The sequence below is a fragment of the Rhinolophus sinicus genome, chromosome 7 (genome assembly GCF_057876585.1).
Source record: "Rhinolophus sinicus isolate RSI-liver-muscle chromosome 7, RSI-T2T, whole genome shotgun sequence".
Classification (NCBI taxonomy): Eukaryota; Metazoa; Chordata; class Mammalia; order Chiroptera; family Rhinolophidae; genus Rhinolophus; species Rhinolophus sinicus.
Window position 1 is genome coordinate 49,940,650 of NC_142507.1, and position 22,009 is coordinate 49,962,658.

A 22,009-nucleotide genomic window follows, 5' to 3' on the forward strand; every position below is an offset into this window, starting at 1 on the left:
AGTGGTGACAGGGCAACTGGAGAACTCATTTCTTCCTACGTTGACCTTACACAGGAAGAGGGATTTGCTGAGAGCTAGCAGGAGTGTCATGCAGGGTGTCACGTGGGATCTCTGATCCCGCTCCCCGCATAAGAACACAGGACATGGTGAGGCCAAAAAGGAACACCCATGGAGCCATAGGTAGGGGAGTCATACCATTGTAGTCTTGCTGGCGGCTGGGTTGGAGACACAGGAAACAGGAGCCACACGATCTGCAACCTGCCGTCCGCTTCTCTGCCAACCAACCAACCCCACTTGCTAAGTGCAATCTGCCGTGCTAACGGCAATCCGCGCTTGCTAGCTCAGCCACCATCTGCTGCTAGTATAGCCACGGCAGTTATATTAGTGGCCAATGGCTCACTGGTTACAGCTGATGGCCAACTAGCCACAGCTGACGGCCATCCAGTCACAGTTGATGGCCATTTACTACCTGAGCCAGCACCTTTCTGTGTGAGGGCAAGAGCCTGGAAACTGCACTCCTGGCTCTGTCCCCACAAGGAGTCAAGTTTAATGAGGTGGATCCCAGAGCTATCGAGGAAGGCTCTGGGGAGTGAAGAAGGGGAGTGGAAGGGGTGGGAACTTCTGTGTGATGGTGGCAGTAACCAATGCCGTCCTGAGTGCCCTCAGTTGAATCAGGGCTGATAGTCAGCAAGTGTGCAGGGGTCTGGGTACCATCCATTCAACTGGTCAGCACCCGGAAACCCCTGTTATAATTTTTTTTTTTTTAAATGGGGAACAAGTGTGTTTCTCCAGGGCCCATCAGCTCCAAATCCTCCTTCAATCTAGCTGTGGAGGGCGCAGCTCAGCTCCAAGTCCAGTCACCATTTTCAATCTTTAGTTGAAGGGGGAGCAGCCCACCATCCCATGCGGGAATTAATTGGCAACCTTGTTGTTGGGAGCTCGTGCTCTAACCAACTGAGCTAACTGGCTGCCCCTCCAGCAGCTCAGCGGCAGCTCATTGTCTTCAATCTATTGGTGGAGGGTGCAGCTCACTGGCCCATGTGGGAATCGAACCGGTAACCCTGTTGTTCAGAGCTCACGCTCTAACCAACTGAACCATGTGGCCGCCCCTCAAATAGTTTTAACATCATCCCTGCATTGTGTCCAAATGACTGCTGAGTGGAGGCAGGCTTGGCCCCAGCACTGGGTGCTATAGGAGGTCCTGGCCGCTAAGGCCCATGGAGGCGGTTTTAGCACCAAGAGCTCCAGGTGAACTCCCATATGGACAGAAGGCAAGGCCCAGAGTCTTCTCTCCAGAGCACAGGTGCATGTGGGCTTTTCTCCCAGGACTATGGACACGACTCGGGAGATCTTAAGAAAGGCACATGGTGTCTCGCCAGGAGTGCCACACTAGACTGAGGGCCCCCACCAACGTGCACAGTGGAGCAGGCAGCAAGTGGCAGCAAAGAGGGGCTGCTAAGAGGCAGCCACAGCTGGTATAACGGGGTCAGAGCTAAGCAAGTGCAGGCGAGGGCCTGGAAAGGGAGTCCACTGGTACTGGATTCACTGCTTACACGTGGCTTTTTCTCGGATTTTCCGGTGCCTCGGGGGACACGGACAGCTTTGGGCGAGCAGTGAAGTGAGCGGGCCCAGCATCGCATTCCCAGAGTCGAGTGTCCCATCAGCCCCAGGCACCCCTAGCCAGCCCTGCTCCCCACCCGTGGAAACCATTCTCCTCTCCAAAGTGTCTGTTTCTCGTAGGATGGCTGAGGAAACTTTCTAAAAGGAAACGAATGACAACAGCATGGTATCCTGCCTTTCTTCACACTCCCATCCTTAGCTCCTTCCTCACCTCCCGCAACCACTGCTATTTCATGAGGGGATCCTGGGAAAAGAAATGCCCTAACCCAAGTGGTCCAACAATCCTCTAACAGAAAAATTTCCTGACAGGTATCCAAAGGTGTCATGCGGGAGACCCTGCTCCCTGCGCCATTTGTTGTGCAGGGAGTCATGAGGGCTCTCTGCTCCCGCTCCCCAGATAAGAATGCAGGATATGGTGAGGCCAAAAAGGAACATCCACGGAGCCATATGTAGGGGAGTCATACTAGTATATTCTCGCTGGCGGCACTATAGTCTCACTGGAGGCTGGATCCACACTGTCTGCAACCCGCCATCCTAACTGCAATCCGCGCTTGCCAGCCCAGCCGCCATCTTCTTGCTAGCCCCCCATTTGCTGCTAGCGTAGCCAAGGCAGTTATATTAGTGGCCAATGGCTCACTGGTTACAGCTGACGGCCAACTAGCCACAGTTGATGGTCATCCAATCACAGTTGATGGCCATTTACTACCCGAGCCAGCACCTTTCCACGTGAGGCTGAGAGCCTGGAAACTGTACTTTGGGGCTCTGTCCCCACAAAAGGTTTTTTGGGGGGCTGGAGAAACCAAAATCTTACCCTGTTAACCGGCGTTTATTTGTCCAGATTAACTCTGGCAAAACATGACTAAGGAGATTTGATCTACAGCTCCCCTAGTCCTTTCTGGCCCCTGCAGCCATCTTTCCATCAGAGAAGGGAAGCTGGAGGCCTCAGCTGTTTCACCATCAGTGTTTCCCCTCCCCTCCCAGAGAATGGTGTGGCAAGGGGAGAGGGACAGAAGGGGATTGTAAATTGAGTGCTCTGAGATTTTACTACTGTGGGGCAGCTGCAGGATCTAGTTGGGGGTATCAACGAAAAAAACATCCAGCCTTAGATAAACTTAAAAGAGTTTATTTGAGCCAAACTGACGACAATTGCCGGGAAGCAGTCTCAATGGATTGAGAAAATGCTCCGGAAAATGGCCTTTTTGTAACTTATTTTATACATTAGAATCAAAGAAGTGGGGTTACATGAAATCCATTGGTTGTAGATTAAGGCTGTGGGAGAAAGCAAAGCGGGGAAATCTCTGGGATTGGATAAAAAGCAAAATGGAGAGATACACACTTCTTTTATACTGGTGGGCACAGGATAGTTAATAGCATTTACAGCACATAGAGATGGTATTTGGGGAACAAGATAACAGTGAGGGATTTTGTAGTTTCCTGCTCTGGTCTGGTGGGTTGTGCCTCCTGGGGGGTCCAGTAAAAGGGATTACTCTGACATTCCAAGGGTACGTTATCTTAGATGCAAAAAGACAACAGACAGGCTCACTTAAGGGAAAGTTTGACCTTTGTCAAGGAAGCTACAGGCCAAGGATGTGACTTTCCCCCATGGCCCACCTTAGGAATTTTTATGCTCACGCCATCCTATGTGGTTATTTTCAGTCTCCTGAGCTTATCAGGTTTAACATGTGGCCCCTTTTCCATACACAGGGGAGAGTAAGGGCCCCCAGAGCCAGGAGGTCTGGCAGGATTCTCTGTGTGTCAGCTGGTGCATTTTTCATGTTCTGGTTTCCAGGAAATACAGGAATCATTTCCTCCTCAATCTTTTTTTTTTTTTTGAGTATAACTTTATTGCTTGTGATTTTTGTTTCTGTGCACAATCAGGGCCTCGTTGCCCCTCATTTTTATTTATTTTTTATTATATAAGTTTCAAATGTACAACATTATAACTCAACATCTGTATGTGCTGCAAAGTGATCACCCCCAAAGTCTGGTTACTGTCCATCGCCATACAGTTGACTCCCTTCACCCCCCCACCCCCGACTTCTCTGTCTTTTTAATTGTGTTATATCAGCTTAGTACCAGGTGTAACATTTAGAAATTCACAGAAAGTCTTAAGAAATGAATCAAAGTATAACAGCACAGAAATGTAATAATAATAACAGTAATAACAAAGCTATACCAAATGATAAGCAAGCTGACGGCTCTTGAAGGAGACGGCCGATCAGCTACAGTTCTGGAGGTCAGTGATTCAAGGCTGGGCCTCCGCTCCATCTCTTTTCCCAAAGGGCCCCGGGTCCACATCACAAGCTCAGGGCAGTGATGATGCAGGAAAAGACATAAAAGGCCCCCTGAGGGTGGCCCCTCCCTCTACAAGGCCCAGGCTTATGCAGCCTGAGGTGTCCAATCCAAACTATTTACCAGCTAAGAGTGGGTTGTTGGTTTTTGTTTTTTTTGTGATTCCTGGGGGAGAGCTCTGCTAGCACACGCTTCCCAGAAGCCACTCCACGGAGCTGTAGAAGTTGAAACAAACAAAAGCAGGACATTCAATGTCTCATCCTGGGCATCCCCACCCGCAGTACCTTCTTCCTGCCCGAGGTGACGAGGTGGCGGGGCTGTGCCTGGGGCAGGGTATGTGTGGTGTGTGTGTGGGGGGGGGCTCTCCTAAATGCATCCTGAGGTCTTCCATGCTCCACTGCACCCCTCCCCCCAGCCCCAAGCCTGGATGCCTGAGGGACTTGTGCCCAACACCAGCGCCACCACCACCAGAGCTGGAGCTGAGGCTGGGAGGTGGGCAGGGTCCCCATGACACGTTCTGCCTGATAGGAGAGCAACCTTGGCAGTGCAGAGCTCCACAGAGCGCTGACCGACATAAAATCCCTATTTCAGCTAAAATCTCACTGGGGTGGCTTTATGGCTCATGTCAGCCATTGGCATGAGACAAGTCCTCTGAGCTGCAGCTTTTCTCTTCTAAGGTACACCAGGCACAGTGCTGCCTAAGCACCGAGAGAAGCTGGTGGACATCGAGAGGGAGGGAGCTCTGCCTTGAGAATCCCAGAGTTCTCCCTCCCTCCCCTCTCCCTCCCCATCCCTGTGCCCCTCCCGCTCTGCTTCTGGTGACTGAACTAGCTTGACACATCTAATAACCCCCTTTGCTGCTGATATGCCCTTCAGAACCATATTTTAAACAAACAACTCCTGGCAGTACCAAAAGCTGGTGAACACGCTTACAGAGTTGCCTTCTCAGCCCCACCCTGCAGCCCTCTGTCACCTCGCCCATCCGGTCCCTGACAGCCCAGGGCTTCAGTGGTTACAGGGAACTGATGGCACCCTGTCCTGTGTTTTTCCTGCTTTCTCTGGGTCTCTCCTTTATCTGTGGACTTCTTCCTCCATGCCCTTGCTCCACACCCTGCCCTCAGCAAAGCTCCTTTTTCCTCCCCCGTCCCCTGCCAAAGGACAGCAGCAATCCGAAAGCCAGAAAAATATGGAGGACGTATTCGGGCGTGGTGACTGTATTTACTGAGACGTATGTGTTGCAAAAGAAATTGCTTCTCACTCTTCCATTCGGCGGCGTACCTTGCCAATTTGGAAGATAAACTGAAGGCAGGCATCTGGGTCCACAAACTACAAGATTTTAATTCCGAATACTTGATTTTTCCTTTAAAAAGTACCATAAAGAATTCTCCCATTTCTTCACTCACCCTAATTCTCTTCCATTAAACTCTGCTCGCCTTACGCCCCTCCCCCCTTATGTCTCAAACCTCACTGCTTCTCCACACAAGGAACACCGTTACCTGGGTCTAAGGCTCCCTCCAGCCGAGGCTTACTGGTTCTAACAGGTCCCCAACACCCTGTTTCCTTATGACTCTGTCCTCAACACACTGCTGTGCACCTTTTCTGAAGCTACTGATTCCACCCCTCTGGAGTAGTGAGTTCTATAGGTTCAAGTTCACAGCCTGCTTTCCCTTGTGGGTGCTCATTTTGTTTCTCTCAAGCATCTAGGGAAATGTCCTACTATGAACAGATCAGGTAAACAAGTTGACTCTCTTCTTCATGTTCAAGATTTAAGAACATGCCCCTCCTCCCCGAGTTTGGCTTTCCAGGGCAAAGAGCTCCAAGACTTTTCCTTGGTCTTCACGGCACAAACTCCCCACCTCTGATCATTTCGGGAGCTACAGACCCTCTCGGGCCTGGTTACACCATCAGAACTGCATCTATTTCCCGGAGGAAAAACTTGATGCCACCAACCCTGCAAAATCTCACTCACTACCTTTAGACTGGACGCCGGGCATACTTTCTGCGATGTAGCTCATCCACTCGCTCCAGGTACCAGGTGCCTGGGAAGAGGCTGTTTAGGTCGCCAGGAGGTGAGAAATTCACTGTGGAAGACAAGAGGCAATACCCTTCAAGCGCTCTTTGGGGTTGGGGGAGACAAAACAGTAACAGGGACACCTATAGCTTCATGGTGACGCTCTCCTAACTGTGCTGCAAGGGGCTGCGAGGTCATCGACTACCCAGGGACCCGGCAGAAGAACCAGAAGCAGACCACAGTACACACCATGGGTCCCAAGTTTTGCTTGAGAAAATATGGTTACTGTGGTTTTAAAACCACTATCTGGTCTGTCCTGTTGTATCTTTAGCTTTGGTTTACTTTTGTTGCTTTTGGGGGCAATATTTTGTTTGGTAGGGAAAGAGAGCAGTGGGGCGGAGACAGTACAATTTATTGATAACTTATTTATGTACATAAATTCATTCAATCTGTTTGCTGATCCTGCAAAATTGGTGTGATTTTAGAAATGAGACAACTGAAAGTTCCATAATCTTCCCAAAGATAAAGAGCTGGTGAATGTCACAGGTCAGTTTAGATTTGGATATCTAGCTCCAAAGTCTGGGCTCTTTCAACTGTCACATAGGTGGCATTTTCAAAGACCATACGCCTGACTTCCAAGGGACTACATTGTCCAGTGTCCTGTTCTGGGTGGTTAGCTAGAGTCTACACTGAGAAGCCACTTGCTGCCTCCTCCCTCTTCACAACTCTGCCTTCTGCTTCCCCACCCAGTTCTCACCCCTGGGCACCTAACAGATCTTCTGCCAATCATATCTCATAGCCATCTCTACCCTGACCTACGATATTCTAGAGTTCTGAGGAGACCTTGGCTCTCAGCTGCTGAGAAAAATTGCCTTCTCCTTCCCTCATCCTGCTTTCCCTTACCCTTGCGGTAGAATTGTTCTCTTTGGTTCATTATTTCTGTGAACTCCTCAGCAGACATACGCTTCCGGGAGGCCAGGCGTTTTGGCAGGTCCGAGATACTAGATACCAGCTTTTCCAGGGGGGAGCCTAGAAAGCAAAAGCAAGATTGATAAACGTGCTTCCCTGCCACGATCACAGCTATTGTTCCCGAGTCCAACAGAGAGCCAGGTTCTGTGGGAGCTTGAACTGGCGGCAGTTCTCTGTGTGCAGATTACAATGCCAAGAAGTAATAAGGGTCAGAACACATCCTGTCAGCAAAACATACGGCAGACACTCATGTCACCAAGGTACATCCCATGTAGCACTTAGACGCATGCCTCAGATCACACCCGCCATCAAACATTCAACAAATATTCACTGGATATCTCAAACCCACCAACTTCTCTATAACCAGCTGCAACCAAACCATCATTACCTCTTGCCTGGACTCTTTGCTGGAACAACCTGTCTGGTTTCTCCATAATCACTTTTGCTTCTTTTCAATCTAGTCTCTCCATAGTAACCATGGAAGGGCCTCAGATACATAAATCAGATAAGTTTACTCCATTGTTTAAAGCCCTGTAGGGATTTCCTTTGCTCTCAATCACATTATTCTGCCAAGGCAGGAGGGAAGGAGCCTCAGTAGCAGAGAGGTAGAAAAATGGTCTCTTTCAGCACATGGATCTTGTCAGAAGTGCCTGATAGAAAGAGGGGACTCACCTGGCGAAGCATCCTGGGAGGCTCGAAATGAAAAAAAACTTGCCGCCAATCCAGAGCCATAGGAGAAGGCACCAATCCTGGAACCAGCCAAGTCCTGGGCAGAGTGCCTGCAGGAGAAGAAATCAGGACCCAGAAAACACCTTGCATTATAGTCTGCCCGTCAGATAAACCACCGACCTATCAGCCCAAACGAGTCTACCTCTTGCAACTCAGAGATGGCTTCTGGGCACTCTACACAAAGGGTTTTTTGAAAGACCTTGGGGATAGGCTCAGGCGGTATATATTATTACAAATTTTAATACAGTTTTTTCCTTTCTTAAAATGTGTATACTTTTTTTGGCACCCTCTGTATATGTATCTCCTATGTTATATGCATGCACTATAGAGTACAAGTGTTTCCTTATAAAACCCCCAAAATAGACTGTCAATAAAAATAACAGTTAACATTTGGGCATCTGCTGAGCGTTACAGTTTTAATTGCTTTAGACATTTAACACTCATCCAAACCCTAGAAGGTACGTATTGTTACTGTACATATTTTACAGCTGGAGGAAGTGAGGCATACAGAGGTTAGGTATTTTTCCAAGGTCAAAGCTAATAAGTCATAAAGAGATTTGAACCTTGGTTGTGGGCTCCAAAGCTAGGCTTTTTTAACTAGAGAGATTTAAAATAGATGAGAGAAAAATATGCATAAAAGTTCTCTTTTCTTGCTGCATCAAATAGAACCTGAGAAAAAATCGCACAGTCCCTTCACAGTACAAAGTGAAGTAATACACGTACTTCACTTTGGAGACAACTGTTTAATACTGATAATAAACCTGCCTGTAATACATACATCTTTGAAACATGTTTCCTTCCCCTTTCTTCCTCCCTCCCTCCCTTTTTCCCTCCTTCCTTCCTTCTTTCCTTCCTTCCTTCCTTCTTAAAAAAGAAATCTGAACCATAAGAGGAACTGAACTGGACTGACCCCTCAGATGGTGGTTGGGAGGTGGGGGGGGATGGGGTAGGAGGTGGGGCCGGGCGCAGAACTCACTGGGACAGGAGAGAAGCCAGGCAGCCATACAGGGATGAGGTGTACGAGTTCCCGTTGTGTGTGGAAAAGTAAAGGGAGGACTTGGTTTTCCTGTTGAACATGTCTAGAGAGGCCTTTTGAAATGCCTTTTCCACGTCCCTGTTGTTGTAGGTGTCTTCCAGCTTCAGGCCCCTGCGAGGCAGCCAGAGGAACAGGCCAGGTGAGAAGCCACAGGAGGGGAGGGAGGCAACAAGGGGAGAAGCACCAGCTTCCAGAGAGAAGACTTTTGGGCACATGTTTTCATTATAGGATATTTGGAAATACAGAAACGTGCAAAGAAGAGCATGTCACTTAGTGCTGCCCTTCAGAGGGAGCAGGGTTTCCTATTTTTCTTGTGGAATCCATCCTTATTTTCATACAGTTTATTGGAAAATAACAAGCACACCATACATTCTGTTGATCACGCATCCTTAGTTAATTTTCTCTATGACATTAAGTCATCTTCTATAACATTATTTTTCAAGGCTGTAGAATGGGCCATGATGGGAACGCTACACTGACCAATCTCTCCATTCCTGCTCTCATTAGTTAAAATACCACAGTGAAAAGCTTTATGTTCTTTTAAACACGTGAAATTGCTGCGCCAAAAGGCATGCACCTCTTTAAGGCCTTAGCTTCATGTTTCCCTATTCCTCCCCCAAACCCGTGTCTCAATTTATACATCCACCATTGCTCCTTTTTCCACAGCCTCTCCAATTCCGGGTATTGACATTTTTTTAAAAAGTGACGTAAGGGACATGGTAACTTGTTTAACTTTGTTGCTAATGAGCGTGCACATTTAAAAATATGATTATGTCATTTCTCCTTTGAGGAATTTCTTATCCATATCTTTTGTTCAGTTTTCTACTGCGGTGTTTATCTTATTATTTATGAGACTCGTGCACATTAAAGATACTAACCTATTCTCTTTGCTATATGTTAGAATTTTTCCCCCCCTCAGGGGAAGGAGTGTTTGTGGTAATTTGGATGTTGTAGTTAGTGTCAGGGTTAGTAGCAGTAGTTAGTAATAGCGGCAGATACTGGTAGAATATTACAAACCTTGAAATGAACAGTTATCTGGAAGAAAGGGATAGATGCCCTTCCCAGTGGGAACTCTTTGTACTGAAGATTCTTCTTTTCTAAACTCTCAGAGTAATACATAAATAAATGGCATCCTTTTTGCTTTATTGACATTTAAAGGGGTGAGCTAGACTAGCTCCATGTCATAGATGGGAGAAACTGAGGCAATAAGCAAAACATTCATGAGGTCGATGGCAGGTCAGAATGAGACTGGACCCTCCCCAAGTGGCCGTCTTGTACCCTGATCATTTGCTTCGAGGTGTTTCTGTCCATATAGACTGTGAGAGTCTCTAAGTGGGGATCATGGTGTCACGTTGATTTCTGTGTCCCTCAAGTTTAGTATGGTGCCTGGCATAGCTGGTGTTCATCAAATGTTTATCGACTGAATGGCATAACCACACTCCCTTTCCTCCTTTTCGTATTTTCTGAAGCTTCTCACAGTCACTTGATCTAGAGGTCCTGGCCAACTCCCTGTGCTCCCTGAGACAAAAGGTGGAGGGCCTCATGCAGACAAGAACCCCTGTAAGGACTCGGTGTCACTTCTATTGTGTTGGAGGATGGTCCCTTTTTTCCCCACAGCAGTGGCTTGTGGTCCAGACTCACGGCGTGCAGAAGCCTCCTCCTTCCTCACCCCTCACGAGCCTCTAGCCTCCCCACGTCAAGAGGACTCACCTGAAGGCCTCCAGCCCCTTATAGAGGCTGGTCTGTGTGTCACTGCTGGCTGACAGGAAGTCATTGAACATCAGACGAGCCAGGGATTTCTGGACCAACTTGCAGAAGGGTGTGTGGAAGATCATAAACTGTAAATCATCAAGAGTGAAAGGTCGATCGATGCCAGCTGGAAGAGGAAGTGTGACAGCAAGGATGTGGCGTGACAGATAAGCCATTGAGACCCACTCTCCAAGATCTAACTGTACCGAGGGACAACGAGCTCTGACCTCCAGCAAACACGCGTAAGGCGAGTTCATTCATTTTACAAGCATTTCACTGAGCACCCTCGTTATAAAGAAACAAGGGGAAAAAACAAATATATTCTTCCTATCTACTCTTGCCAACCTCTACAACAGATAACACCTCCAAATCAAACTTGTGTTCTATATTTTCCTCTATTTCCCAGAGGAGGAAAGAAGAGTCTCCAAAAATACGAGCTTAGTGGTGTTTTCAAGGTCACCCAGCTTTGGGTTTAGGCTCCGATGTCTCTGACTCAGCAATACAGATTATTCCTCTCATTTCAAAGAGGAGGGCAGATGCATCCTCTGCCGTAGGACAGCTGACAATTTAGTGCTGAGTTCCGAGGCTGTATCGATCAAATTGCATATGAGAATAAGGAGTAAAATTAGAATGCCACAAGAATTCAGAGGAGGCCAGAACAATTAGCTAGCAGCAATCTGATAGTGGATGGGCAGAGGCCCAGAGAGGTTCAAGTTGACTCCTCAGCCATGGGGGGTGGCTGTGGCAGCTAGCATTTCACCCAGTGCGGTGGAAAGGGGCAAGAGGTGGCTCCTTTTGCCACCTCTACAGCATCCATGCTCAGCCCATGCTTTTTCCCACACTGAGATCTGCCTTTTGCAGGGCTAAGCAGGTAAGAACCCTTTCTATTTTTTAAAAGCAGCCTTCAGGGTAGTTTTAAAATAAACTTTGTTTCTTTTCTGATTATGAAAGTAGGACATATTTTTTTAGCCAGAAAATTCTGAAACTAAAAGTGAAAACAAAATCGACTTGTAATAGTACCACCTAGAGAAAAATCACTGATAGCAGCATGCCGAAAATACAGGTAAGATTTGTTAACATCAGCAAGACTTTAAAAGGGGACGAACTACAAACCAACAGTCAAATCACTCCTGACTTCAACAGAAACAAATCTAGACCCAGTAGGATGGGGTGGCTTACTCACCATCCTACCTCCCCAGGTGGCTGACACCCACTGATTTCCTACTGGCTTTGAACTACGTTGTTTACTTTCTTTCATTTAGTTCAAGTTAGAGGCAATTTCATACTTGGATTTGGATAACTTCCAAATTAACTTGAACACAGGCCCAGGGAAAGGCATAAGTAGAAGGGGACACGAAACAATTCTCTTGAGATCATTTTCAGAGGCAAGAAGAGACTTTATCTTAAGCGTTTAGGACAAACTCTTGGCCCCATGTACACAGAGCCCCCACTTTCACCCTCTGAGCCCCATACCTTTCTTCCACTGGTTCTGGATTTTTTGACGGTATACTGTGTAACATCGGTCCAAGGCCCGTAAGTAGCACTGGATGGAGAGCTTCCCGTCCACCAGCGGGTATTCTGAAGCCCCATCGGGTTTGTAGAAGTCGTATACGTTCTCCATGTGGGTCCCCCGGAGCCCTGGCAAGGCACATAAGGGACTCAGGGACTCCCGGTGCAGCCCACATAGAGAGAGCAAAGGGGACGGGAGAACCATGTGCAAATGGTCTCCTGGTCTTTACCTGTCTGGTGCCCAAGCCCGAGCCCACTCAACATCCCTCACATGTTCAAGGGAGCTGACTAGATTGTTGCTCTTATGTGAGTGAGGTTTACATTTTCCTTTCCACACCTATATGGGCTTAATGAAATCTGGAGGAGGCACCAAAAGTCTCCAAGGAAAGGCTTTCCCTTTATTCCCAATTATTTTCTTTCATCTTCAATGGCCAGTTTAGCTCCCAAAGGTCCATGTCAGCATTGACTCCACCCTTCATCATCCCCATGTGATGGTGCAGAAGAGGAAACCTCGCTGATGCCTGTCTTCCCTTTCTCTCTGCCCTCTGCTCCCCAGTCAGGCCTTTTGAAGGCAAGTGACATCGTCCCCAAGCCCATCCTTCAGCCCTGAGTAGCGGGTATGCCAGTTTGGGATTAGGAGCTATGCATTTGGCCATGCCATGCCCTGTCTCTTGGTACTATGTATCCATAGGTCACTACAAACCTCTCTCGAGGACCAGAGGGGCGTTGGGTCCAACCAGCATTGCCACGGCTCCAGCCCCACCTGTGGGGCGGGCATTACCACTGGGATAGACTGCGATATCGCCACAGACCACCATTGCATAGCGACCTGTCACAAGAGACAAGAAATATCATCATCACTACCAAATCCCGAGTAGATTGAGTGACCCCGGTGTGCCAAGCACAACTTTATATACTGAAGATAGACCAGCAAGCAAAACCCAAAATCCCTGCCTCCTGGAGTTTATGTCCTTGTGAGACTCAGCATGACACATTTGAAATGCAAAGTCAAAACTCAGCGTCCTGTTACTCTAGCTGCGCAATACTCACTTATTCAGAATTCCGTTTCTGAATTCCATGAAAAACGTATTAGCTGGCACTTTGGGAGATAATTTAGGTTTGTACCCATCACCTTCTAGTCCTCTGTGGTGAAATTCCCTCCAGTAGAAGGTCAAGGGATAGGGAGGGAAACTAACATTTGAAACACTAGCTAGACACTAGTTATTATCAAACTATCCTTAAAACCATCCAATGCGGCAGGAAACACCTACTGCCTTCCAGAGAGATTAAGTAATTTGTCTAAGGTCACCCACTCAGTGAATACGGAATTTGATTTTTAAACCCAGTTCTGACAGGATTGCAAACCATGTGCTTTGAATGACTTGGTACTTCTTTCATTGAGAAAAGGGTTTATGTTGAGTAACTGCATTTAAAGTAAGCGATCCATAGTTACTACCTCTATATTAGTCAGACTATTATTCAGTAAATGATGTCTTGACTATTATTTTTCCACTTTCATCTGGTAGTACTGCGCCAGCCCCCCTACACTTGAGTCTGTGGGACAGATAATGGCGGTGATTTCAGTATTCTATCTAATCTGTAAGGAAGACCCTGGGATTTACCCCGGTACTGCGTTGGGAGCCATATTTCTATATAATTGAATCCTCACGATAAGCCTATATATCAGATACAGTTATCCCCTCTTTATAGGCAAAGAAATTGAGGCCCAAAGAACTGAAGTCACTTGGCCAGAGCCAACAGCTAATGGACAGTATGATAAAAATTCAGAATCAGGATTTCAACCCAAATTCAACGAAACCCAAGAAACTTCTCTTAAGAATTATATACCATATATATGTGTGTGTATATATATATATATATATATACACACATATATATACATATATATATACACACACACACTTTTCGTTGGGGTTGGAGTTGGAGTTGGAGAATATATATATATATATAATAGTGTGTATATATATATTTATATATATATTGTGTATATATATATATATTTGGAAACTATAAAAGAGTATTTCAAAGCCATTAAGGAAAAAAATCAGTAAATTTGGCTACCTAAACATTAAAACTTTCTATCAGATACAAACTCAAAGGACAAACTGGGGAAGTATTTGCAATAGTTATAACCAAAAAAAAGCCAATTTCCTTCATGTATAAAAGTCTCATTAAAAAATACAAGGTATGTAATAGGAAAATGGCCAATAAACATTGTAAAAAAATCAAAGCTGTCTTGTGAAAAAAGGGCAAATCAATGACAATATTATTTTACTTATTAAATTGACAAAGATTAGAAAGTTTGATAACATGCATTGCAGGAATGTACTTTAGTACATTTTTTTTTTTTAAGTGTGTTTTTCCAGGACCCATCAGCTCCAAATCAAGTAGTTGTTTCAATCTAGTTGTGGAGGGCTCAGCTCACAATGGCCCATGTGGGGATGGAACCCGCAACCTTATTGTTAAGAGCACCGCGCTCTAACCAACTGAGCTAACCGGTCACCTCTAGTACAACATTTTGAAGAGCAATCAGGCACATTCTATCGATACTTTAAATCAACATATCCTGCAATTCCACTTTTAAGAAATCCATTCTTACAACACATTATCACAAGCATGCAAAGCTATTGTACACTGTTCATGAAAACAATGATTTATAATTGCAAAAAACATACAACTATCAAAATATCCATCAATATGGCACCAATTAAATAAAGTTTGGCATATCCATCAATAGAATATTATGTAGCTTTCAAAAGAATGCAGTAAATCACATATATATATGTGTATATATACATATATGTATATATACATATATATATATATATATATATATATATATATATATATATATATATATAAATGTATGTGAGATAGAGATATAGAATGATCTCAAATACATCATAGAGATGAGGAAAAATACGCACAATGTTAAAAACTAAAACTGAGTAGAGATGTGTATGCTTGCAGGTACATAGAAAAAATCTGGAAGAACACACAGAAACTGTAGTATTAAGTTCCGGAAAATGGTAATGAGGTGCCAAGGGGAACTTTTTCTTCCCTTTTGTGTATGGGTATATGGTTTTTTTTTTTAACTATAAATTTCAATTACTTTCACTAAAAAAAGATAGGGCAGGTGAGGTCTCTCAGGGCATCTGAGCCAGTACCACTCTTTCCTTCCCTCACACGTTTCTGTCTCTCAGGAATGATCTGAAACTTCCTGGTGAGTCTCAGAAACACTTCCTCTTATCCAAATGTCCCAGGCGGATGGTTGGCCAGGTCCGTCAGAAGCAGAGATCTCATCTACACTGGCCTTGTCTGGTATTGGCGGTTGTCATTAAGCTCAGGCTTAACACGATTTTTGCTTTAATACAAACTAACAACCCACATCTCAATGGTTTGTTTTTTAAGTATTTTGCCCACCAAACTATTATATTGAAGGAGGATGCATTTGTAGCCCTCTTCTGTGGCACGCCCAGGCATTCAGCAGAATCTGCTTATTTGAAATGATATGTTTACAGCTGACGATGCTCCCAAACATAGGCTCGGATATTTGCTTAAAGGCTGGTGAGTGTCCCTTGCCTTTTATTTCTACTCTCCGACTAAATGCTTGGTTGGAAACATTGGTGGTGATGATCATAGGGATTGCTGGAGAGGTAATAATATAAGTGCCAAGCAGGGAAAGCACTGTGAAAACAGATTTGATGATATAGAGACTGGCATATCCCAAATCAATGGAACCACTGAGGGTTGGGCCATATGCAGGGCACTCAGAAAAAACACTGGACAGGTGTATGTATGGACCTCCACTGCCTTGCTGCAGGAACATAGACAAACCATTAAACTCTTCTTGGCCTCTTTTAAAAATAAAGAACACAGGATTAGAAAATCTCTAAGGTTCCAGCCGACATCAAGACTTCGTAATTATTTTTATCATTAGTGTTCATTATGGTTTCTAAGGTTTTATTTCTTGTTTCCAACTTAGTAAATATAGAGTGCTTTGATTGCTCAGGTACTCTTCCTTTACGTCTCCATGGATATCTTATTCAGTTCTTTCACCAGCCTTCAAGGCAGGTAGGCAAATAAGAATCTGAGGCTCAAAGAGGTTAAGGCACTTGTCAATGATTGTTGGCAGAGCTAGGTTTCTAACTCTCCACTTGTACTGTTTCCCTTGGACATTTTTATGCTATCAAAACAGGGTTCTTCCTTCCAATATAGCATTAAGGGAAAATATAAGTAAGATCCAGGGTAACGTTAATATGCAAAAAGCAATTTCCTAGGAACCAGGCAAGGGAGAAAGAGTAGAACTACTCTGTGTAATAGCCTATCTGTTGATTCTTTGGGTCTATTTTTACCAGGGTGTTTTCCCCTTGATGTCTAACTTGTAAGAAAGATATCAGATCTTCCATTTTCTTATCTGTAAGTCGGGGATAACAACCACTTCCTAGGCTGTGGTAAGGACTAAATGAATGGCTAGTGAACATGCTACCTCATTAACTGCATAAAGTTATAAAAGTCTAAGCGCTTATCATCATTGTGGTTGTTGGTTGATAGCAGCAGCTGTGTGAATAAGTTGTCCCGCCCTCCCTGGGGAACGGAGAAGCAAAACTAAGGATTCAGTTTCCAGCCCCAACTCCTTTCTTGTGTGACCTCTGGCAGCACATACCATCCCAGGAGCTGGACTCCAGCCAGTTGGCAGCATTGAAGAGGGAGGCAGTGCCACCGTAGCAGGCATTGGTGGTATCTATGCCCTCAATGTCAGTGTTGCCTGAATCCTGGAAGAGCTCCATGAGCACTGTTTTGATAGCCTTGGACTTGTCGATGATGGTCTCAGTGCCCACTTCTAGCCGGCCCACAGAGTCCCATGGGAGCTTCGTGCGCTCCATCAGCCGCTGCACCACTGTCAGACACAGAGAATTGACATCCTCTTGGACTGAACAGAAGCCCATATGGGTTTGACCCAAGCCCACTGTGTACTTCCCTGCTTCCACGTTGTTAAACTTCTCCAGGTCCGTTTGGTCGACATATTGGGCTGGGAAGTAGAGCTCCAGGGCAAGGATGCCCACATCTTTTGGCCAAGTATCCGTTTTGGCTAAGGGGACAGCAGGGACTGTAGAAAACCTGCAGTAGAAATAACAGTCAGAATCCCACTAATGGTCTCTAGTGAGTTTCCTCAAAAAACAACACAGCGATTTCTCTCTCTCTCTCTGTCTCTCTGTCTCTCTCATATATATATATATATATATATATATATATATATATATATATATATATATATATATATATATATATATATGTTATCAGCTTAATCCAAAGTTAGGATTGTTATGCATTTCTGTTGAATTGACCCTTTAACCCTTATTAAATGTCCTTCTTTATCTTTGTGATAGTCATGCTGTAATGTCTACTTTTCCTGATGTTAGTAAAGCCACCCTAGCTTTTTGATCACTGTTTGTATGGTATAACTTTTCTTGTCCTTTTATACTTTTAATTTCTAAAGGTCTTTTTATTTAACATGCATCTATTCTGAACAGCATAGGGTCTTTTAAAATTTTTAACAAGTCTTGCAATATTGGTGCTTTAATTGGAGTAATTAATCCAATTATATTTAGTGTAATTACTGATACAGTTAGAATTGAGTCCACCATCTCACAATTTGTTTCTATTTGCCTCATGTGTCCTTTGTTTCTCCGTTTCTGTGTTCTTTCGGATTAAGCAAGTATTTATCATTCCATTTTATCTCCTCTTTTTCTTTTAGCAATGACCTTAAGTGATTGTAATATGCACACTTGACTTATTATAACTCAAATTAATATTTCTGCTACTTTGTGAACAGTGCAAAACCTTACTTTTTAAACTTCACTTGAAAGTTAAACCTTTGAACTATTACTGTCATATAGTTTACTTCTACATATGTTATAAACCCCACAGGACATAATTTTAAAGATTTCACCCACTTTTAGCGTGCCCTTCTCATTATCCCTCTTTCTCCCCTTCTTTCTGTTTTCTACGCAAGAACATACTGACAATTTTTCTACTCTTTAAGGAAGTTTTCTGCTTGATTTTATCCTCTCTGCTTTTTCTGATTGGGCATCCCAGTATTTACTGAACACGCCCAACATAGTGCTGGGTTCCAGAGGCACAGCAGTGAATAAGATACCTTTTGTGCCCACAAACAGGGCACAGCCCAGTGGAAGAGGCAGACTTTTTTTTTCTTTCTCCCCGTTCTTTTGCCTCTGTCCCCCCCGCCCCCATCCAAGCCATTGTTTCTCAGTTTAGTTGTGCTCCCTGGCCCATGCTGGTTTTATGAGCCTTGTACTCCCCCCCCCCCCCCCCCCCCCGGCTGAGGCAGTCGGTCACCAGTCGGTCGGCTGCTCACAGCAGCTCATGGCAGCTCCCACTGGCTGCCGGCCGCTCAAGCTGGCCACCGGCTGCTCATGGCAGCTCAGCAGCCCAGCTCCAGGGAAAGCTGTTGTTCACAATCTTAGCTGTAGAGAACGCAGCTCACTGGCCCATGTGGGAATCAGTTGGGCGACCTCAGTGTTAGGAGCCCGGTGCTCCAACCACCTGAGCCACCAGGTCGGCCGTGAGGCTGACATTTTTATAGCAAAATTTATAGTGGAACAAACAAAGATTGTGAGAATACAGAGGGCAGAGAGTAATTCTAAATGGGAGCAGAAAGAAAATGGTGAAAGGGTCAGTAGAAGAGGAAGGAGAGAATCTGTTTTTTTTCCTGGAGCCACTTACCTCTCTTCAAAACCCCTGGTGAAAATCTGGAGTTTCTCCTTCCAGCTACAAGTACAGAGCTCACCAAGTCCACCTCCCATCTGCTCCCACGTGAAATCTGGTCACTTTAATGCTACTCTTCATTTTATAGTTGGTGAAATCAAAGCACACACTGGTGAAGTGATGAGCTCAGAGTAACTTCACAGTTTGTCACATGTTAGAAATCTTCTGTCCTTTCACTGCCTTGGGTGCCATCTAGTGTGTGTCACACTCATGAGTGCCACCAAGTCCCTTTAACTTGTATCTGGCCACGGAACAGTAACAGGATGGCTCCCCAGGCTTATAAATTTAGCTGTATGCCATAGGAACTGTAACTCAGATTGAGTGCGTTTGGGCTTCTGGAAACCTCAGTTCTCCCATGGGGTGGGGGTCACTGTGAAAGTCTACTGTGAGCAAAGTAGATCATATGATCCCAAGATAGAGAGGCAACGTGATAAATGTTCACCCATATCTGACAAGAGAGGTTTGGGGTTTAGTTACCTGCCCTACTTATTTGGTGTCCCTCCAACCCCCAATAATTGGAGTTTGTACTCTCAAATATTTGTGGAGGAACTTCCCTAGTACCGACGAGCTAATGGTTAGCCAGTCCTGTGCTTGGCTGGTTTTTCCCTCAGCCTCATTCTCACTCTGCTTTCTCTGAGATCACTCCTTTCCTCTCTTCCCAGTTAGGAACCTACGGTAGCAAGGAGAGTTTCCAAGAATCAGTCACTTGGTAACTTTTGTGACTGTCTGGATAGGGGGCTATTCTGGATGTAATCCAGAAATGGATTACAGAGTCTTGAAGAAAACTTAACATGAAGAGGTTTCCAGAAACATCGGACCACTGGAGTTCACAGTACACTTTTAATCTTGTGCTTTCTCTAAGGAACAAACATTCTATTTCATTTAACATCGGTTTTGTTCGGGTGTTGCTTGGTTCAAGAACACGCATCAAGTTTTTACTTCTTTACTTCATCTCACCTCCATCCCCTTTGTTTCAAAATCAGCTATTACATTCCAGGCACAGGGAAGGGGCAGAGAAAAGAGGAAGTCAAGATTCTTGAGGACCTCCTCGACCCGAGGGAGGGATGAGATAAACACACACACACGTACCCCAACTGAGAGTCACAATGTGTGACCAGGGTCACAAGATAGGTGTGGGCAAAACCCCACAGGTGTCCAAAGGAAGCAGAGTCCCTGTGGATGGGAGGGTCAGGAAGGGCTTCATGGAAGAAGCTACATTTGAGGTCAACTTTGATGGGTGAGTGTAGCTTCCGCTGATGAAGAATTGGAGGGGGCTTGAAAGGGCAGTGACCACAGTGGGGGGCAATTGAACAGGTAAGGATGCCTGGAGTGGAGAGTGAAGGGAGTAGGGAGACCATGCATGAGAAAAGCAGGTGGGGACCACAGAGTGGAGGGCACGATTCTTCCCTCATTTTCCAGGCAGTGAAGCACATGCTGAGATGGGATCAGGGCTTTAGAGCCGCTGCAGGTTGGGTTAGAGGGGACAGACATACAGAGAAGAAGAGACCCATAAACCCATAAACTCTCATTCAGGCCACAGGAAACGGGACTAGGTGTGAGTACAGAAACAAGGGAAATGTGGACGATGATTCCCAAAGTTGGAACCAACAGCGCCAGAAGGAGGGGCAGGCTGGTGATTACTGAGGTTTGTCTCTTGGAGGGCGGCCAATTGTTATTTATTGAAACAAGCAAACCCACGTCAATCCCGTCCTCACAAATTCAAAAAACAGGTGAAACTCTGAGCAGGGACATTTGACCTGTATGCAGGGGGTGGGGGAGAGTGTGGACGAGGTGGTGAGTCATAAAGAAAGTAAGGAGGCTAAAGAGTATCACCTCCTCCCCCGCACATCCACTCACCCAGGTTCCCTGGGTACCAGGCCAGGGAAGACCTAGGTCAGTCATTTTTCTCCGTATTCATGGAACGCAGTGTAGAAACGAGAGGAAAGGAAGGGCTAGCCCTAGAATCCTAGAACGCAGTGGATGGCTTAGGCGTCCCGGGGGGACTAGCCATGGCTATGTTACCGTCCATACTCGGAGACTGCGAGCACTTGGGGCCAGACTGGGGGAATGTTTACAAAGAAAAGGACTGCACGTGTGCTTCCGTGCACAAGCTGATTGCATGTGTGCGTGTACACTCACATCTCATTTCCCCATTGCAGGAAATCAGGGGGCTGAGGAACATGCTGCGTGTCCTCAGTCCATTTCCAGTGTTGCTGCAGTAAGTTGCAGCAGCTGGTTTTACCAACACTGACATTGGCACAGAATCCTGAAGGGGCTGTGGGTAAAAGTGGGAACCGCGGCGGAGGGGAGAATGCCGTGGGCCCTGGTACTGATATTTCCACTGCTCCCACAGCTGGGGGAGTGAAGGATGTCCTCCTTCAGAAACAACAGAGGTTTGGGATCCTGGAACTCTGTAGCTGAGAGGGGCTGTCCATTTAGAGATGAGGTAACAAACAGACCCCGAGATATTAACTCGCTTCTCTAAGGCTGTGCACACACCTTGCCAACGTCTGACTGGGATTCTAGGGGGCTTTTCCTTAGGGCAGGCACTCTGCCTATCTTTTACTAGTTCCATGACGCTTCTCTAAGCGTGGCCTGGATAGTGCCTGGGAACAACGTGACTCACCTTTGGTGGGCTGCTGAGAGAAGGTGACCAGGGAGGAGAGACGCTTCCTGCATCAGTCTCTTCATTTGCAAGACCTGCTTTGCCGGAGTTAATAGCCGTTGCATTTTCAGCGGAGCGTGCAAAAAGCCAGACAGTCCGTGGGAGAGATGTCCCGCAGTGCCCAGTACGGCTTTATAGAGCCCTGAGACTCCTGCCTCCAGAAAGCCCCACCCCTGCTTATCGAGGCTCAGTTGGCTCCTAAAACTGGGCCAAAGGTCTCCCTCAGAACATGGGCAAGTCAAAGAAAAACGTCATCTATGCAACATGTACAAAGCTGCCCTGCTCCTGGGCATGCCTGAGAATGGATGGCTCTGATTTCTCCTTTCCCGGGCTCTGTGGCAGCCTTCGTGATGCCCAGACATCTCAGGAGGCTATGATGTCCCTTGGAACGTATCCAAAGGTAACCCCACCTGGCCTGTCTTGGACCCTGGCTCCTCACCTGAGTAACTCTCGCTTTGTGGTCCAGAATGCTCTCTGTGGAGTGAGCTGTTATTATTTTAATGTATTCCACCTAATAAGAGAAATTTTTCCAAACCCTTTCAGAGGTTGGGAGTGGATAGTGGCACATAGGTAAAACGCTGCTATGGAACCTGCTCTATTTCTCCTATCTTTATCGTCA

At 45.9% G+C, this 22,009-nt stretch overlaps 1 protein-coding gene across 1 annotated transcript; it reads right to left on the minus strand.

The window, feature by feature from the left end:
- Window positions 1-4,007: 4,007 nt before the first annotated feature.
- HMGCS2 (3-hydroxy-3-methylglutaryl-CoA synthase 2) lies at window positions 4,008-21,510 on the minus strand. Its single transcript, XM_019730577.3, has 10 exons — window positions 21,352-21,510; window positions 16,603-17,057; window positions 12,619-12,744; window positions 11,880-12,044; window positions 10,368-10,533; window positions 8,598-8,768; window positions 7,565-7,671; window positions 6,827-6,952; window positions 5,885-5,993; window positions 4,008-4,127 (listed from the first exon to the last, which is right to left on the minus strand). The coding sequence occupies exons 1-9, from the start codon at window positions 21,453-21,455 to the stop codon at window positions 5,887-5,889; spliced, it is 1,527 nt and encodes a 508-aa protein (XP_019586136.1). The 5' UTR covers window positions 21,456-21,510; the 3' UTR covers window positions 4,008-4,127; window positions 5,885-5,886.
- Between the last annotated feature and the right edge of the window lie 499 nt (window positions 21,511-22,009).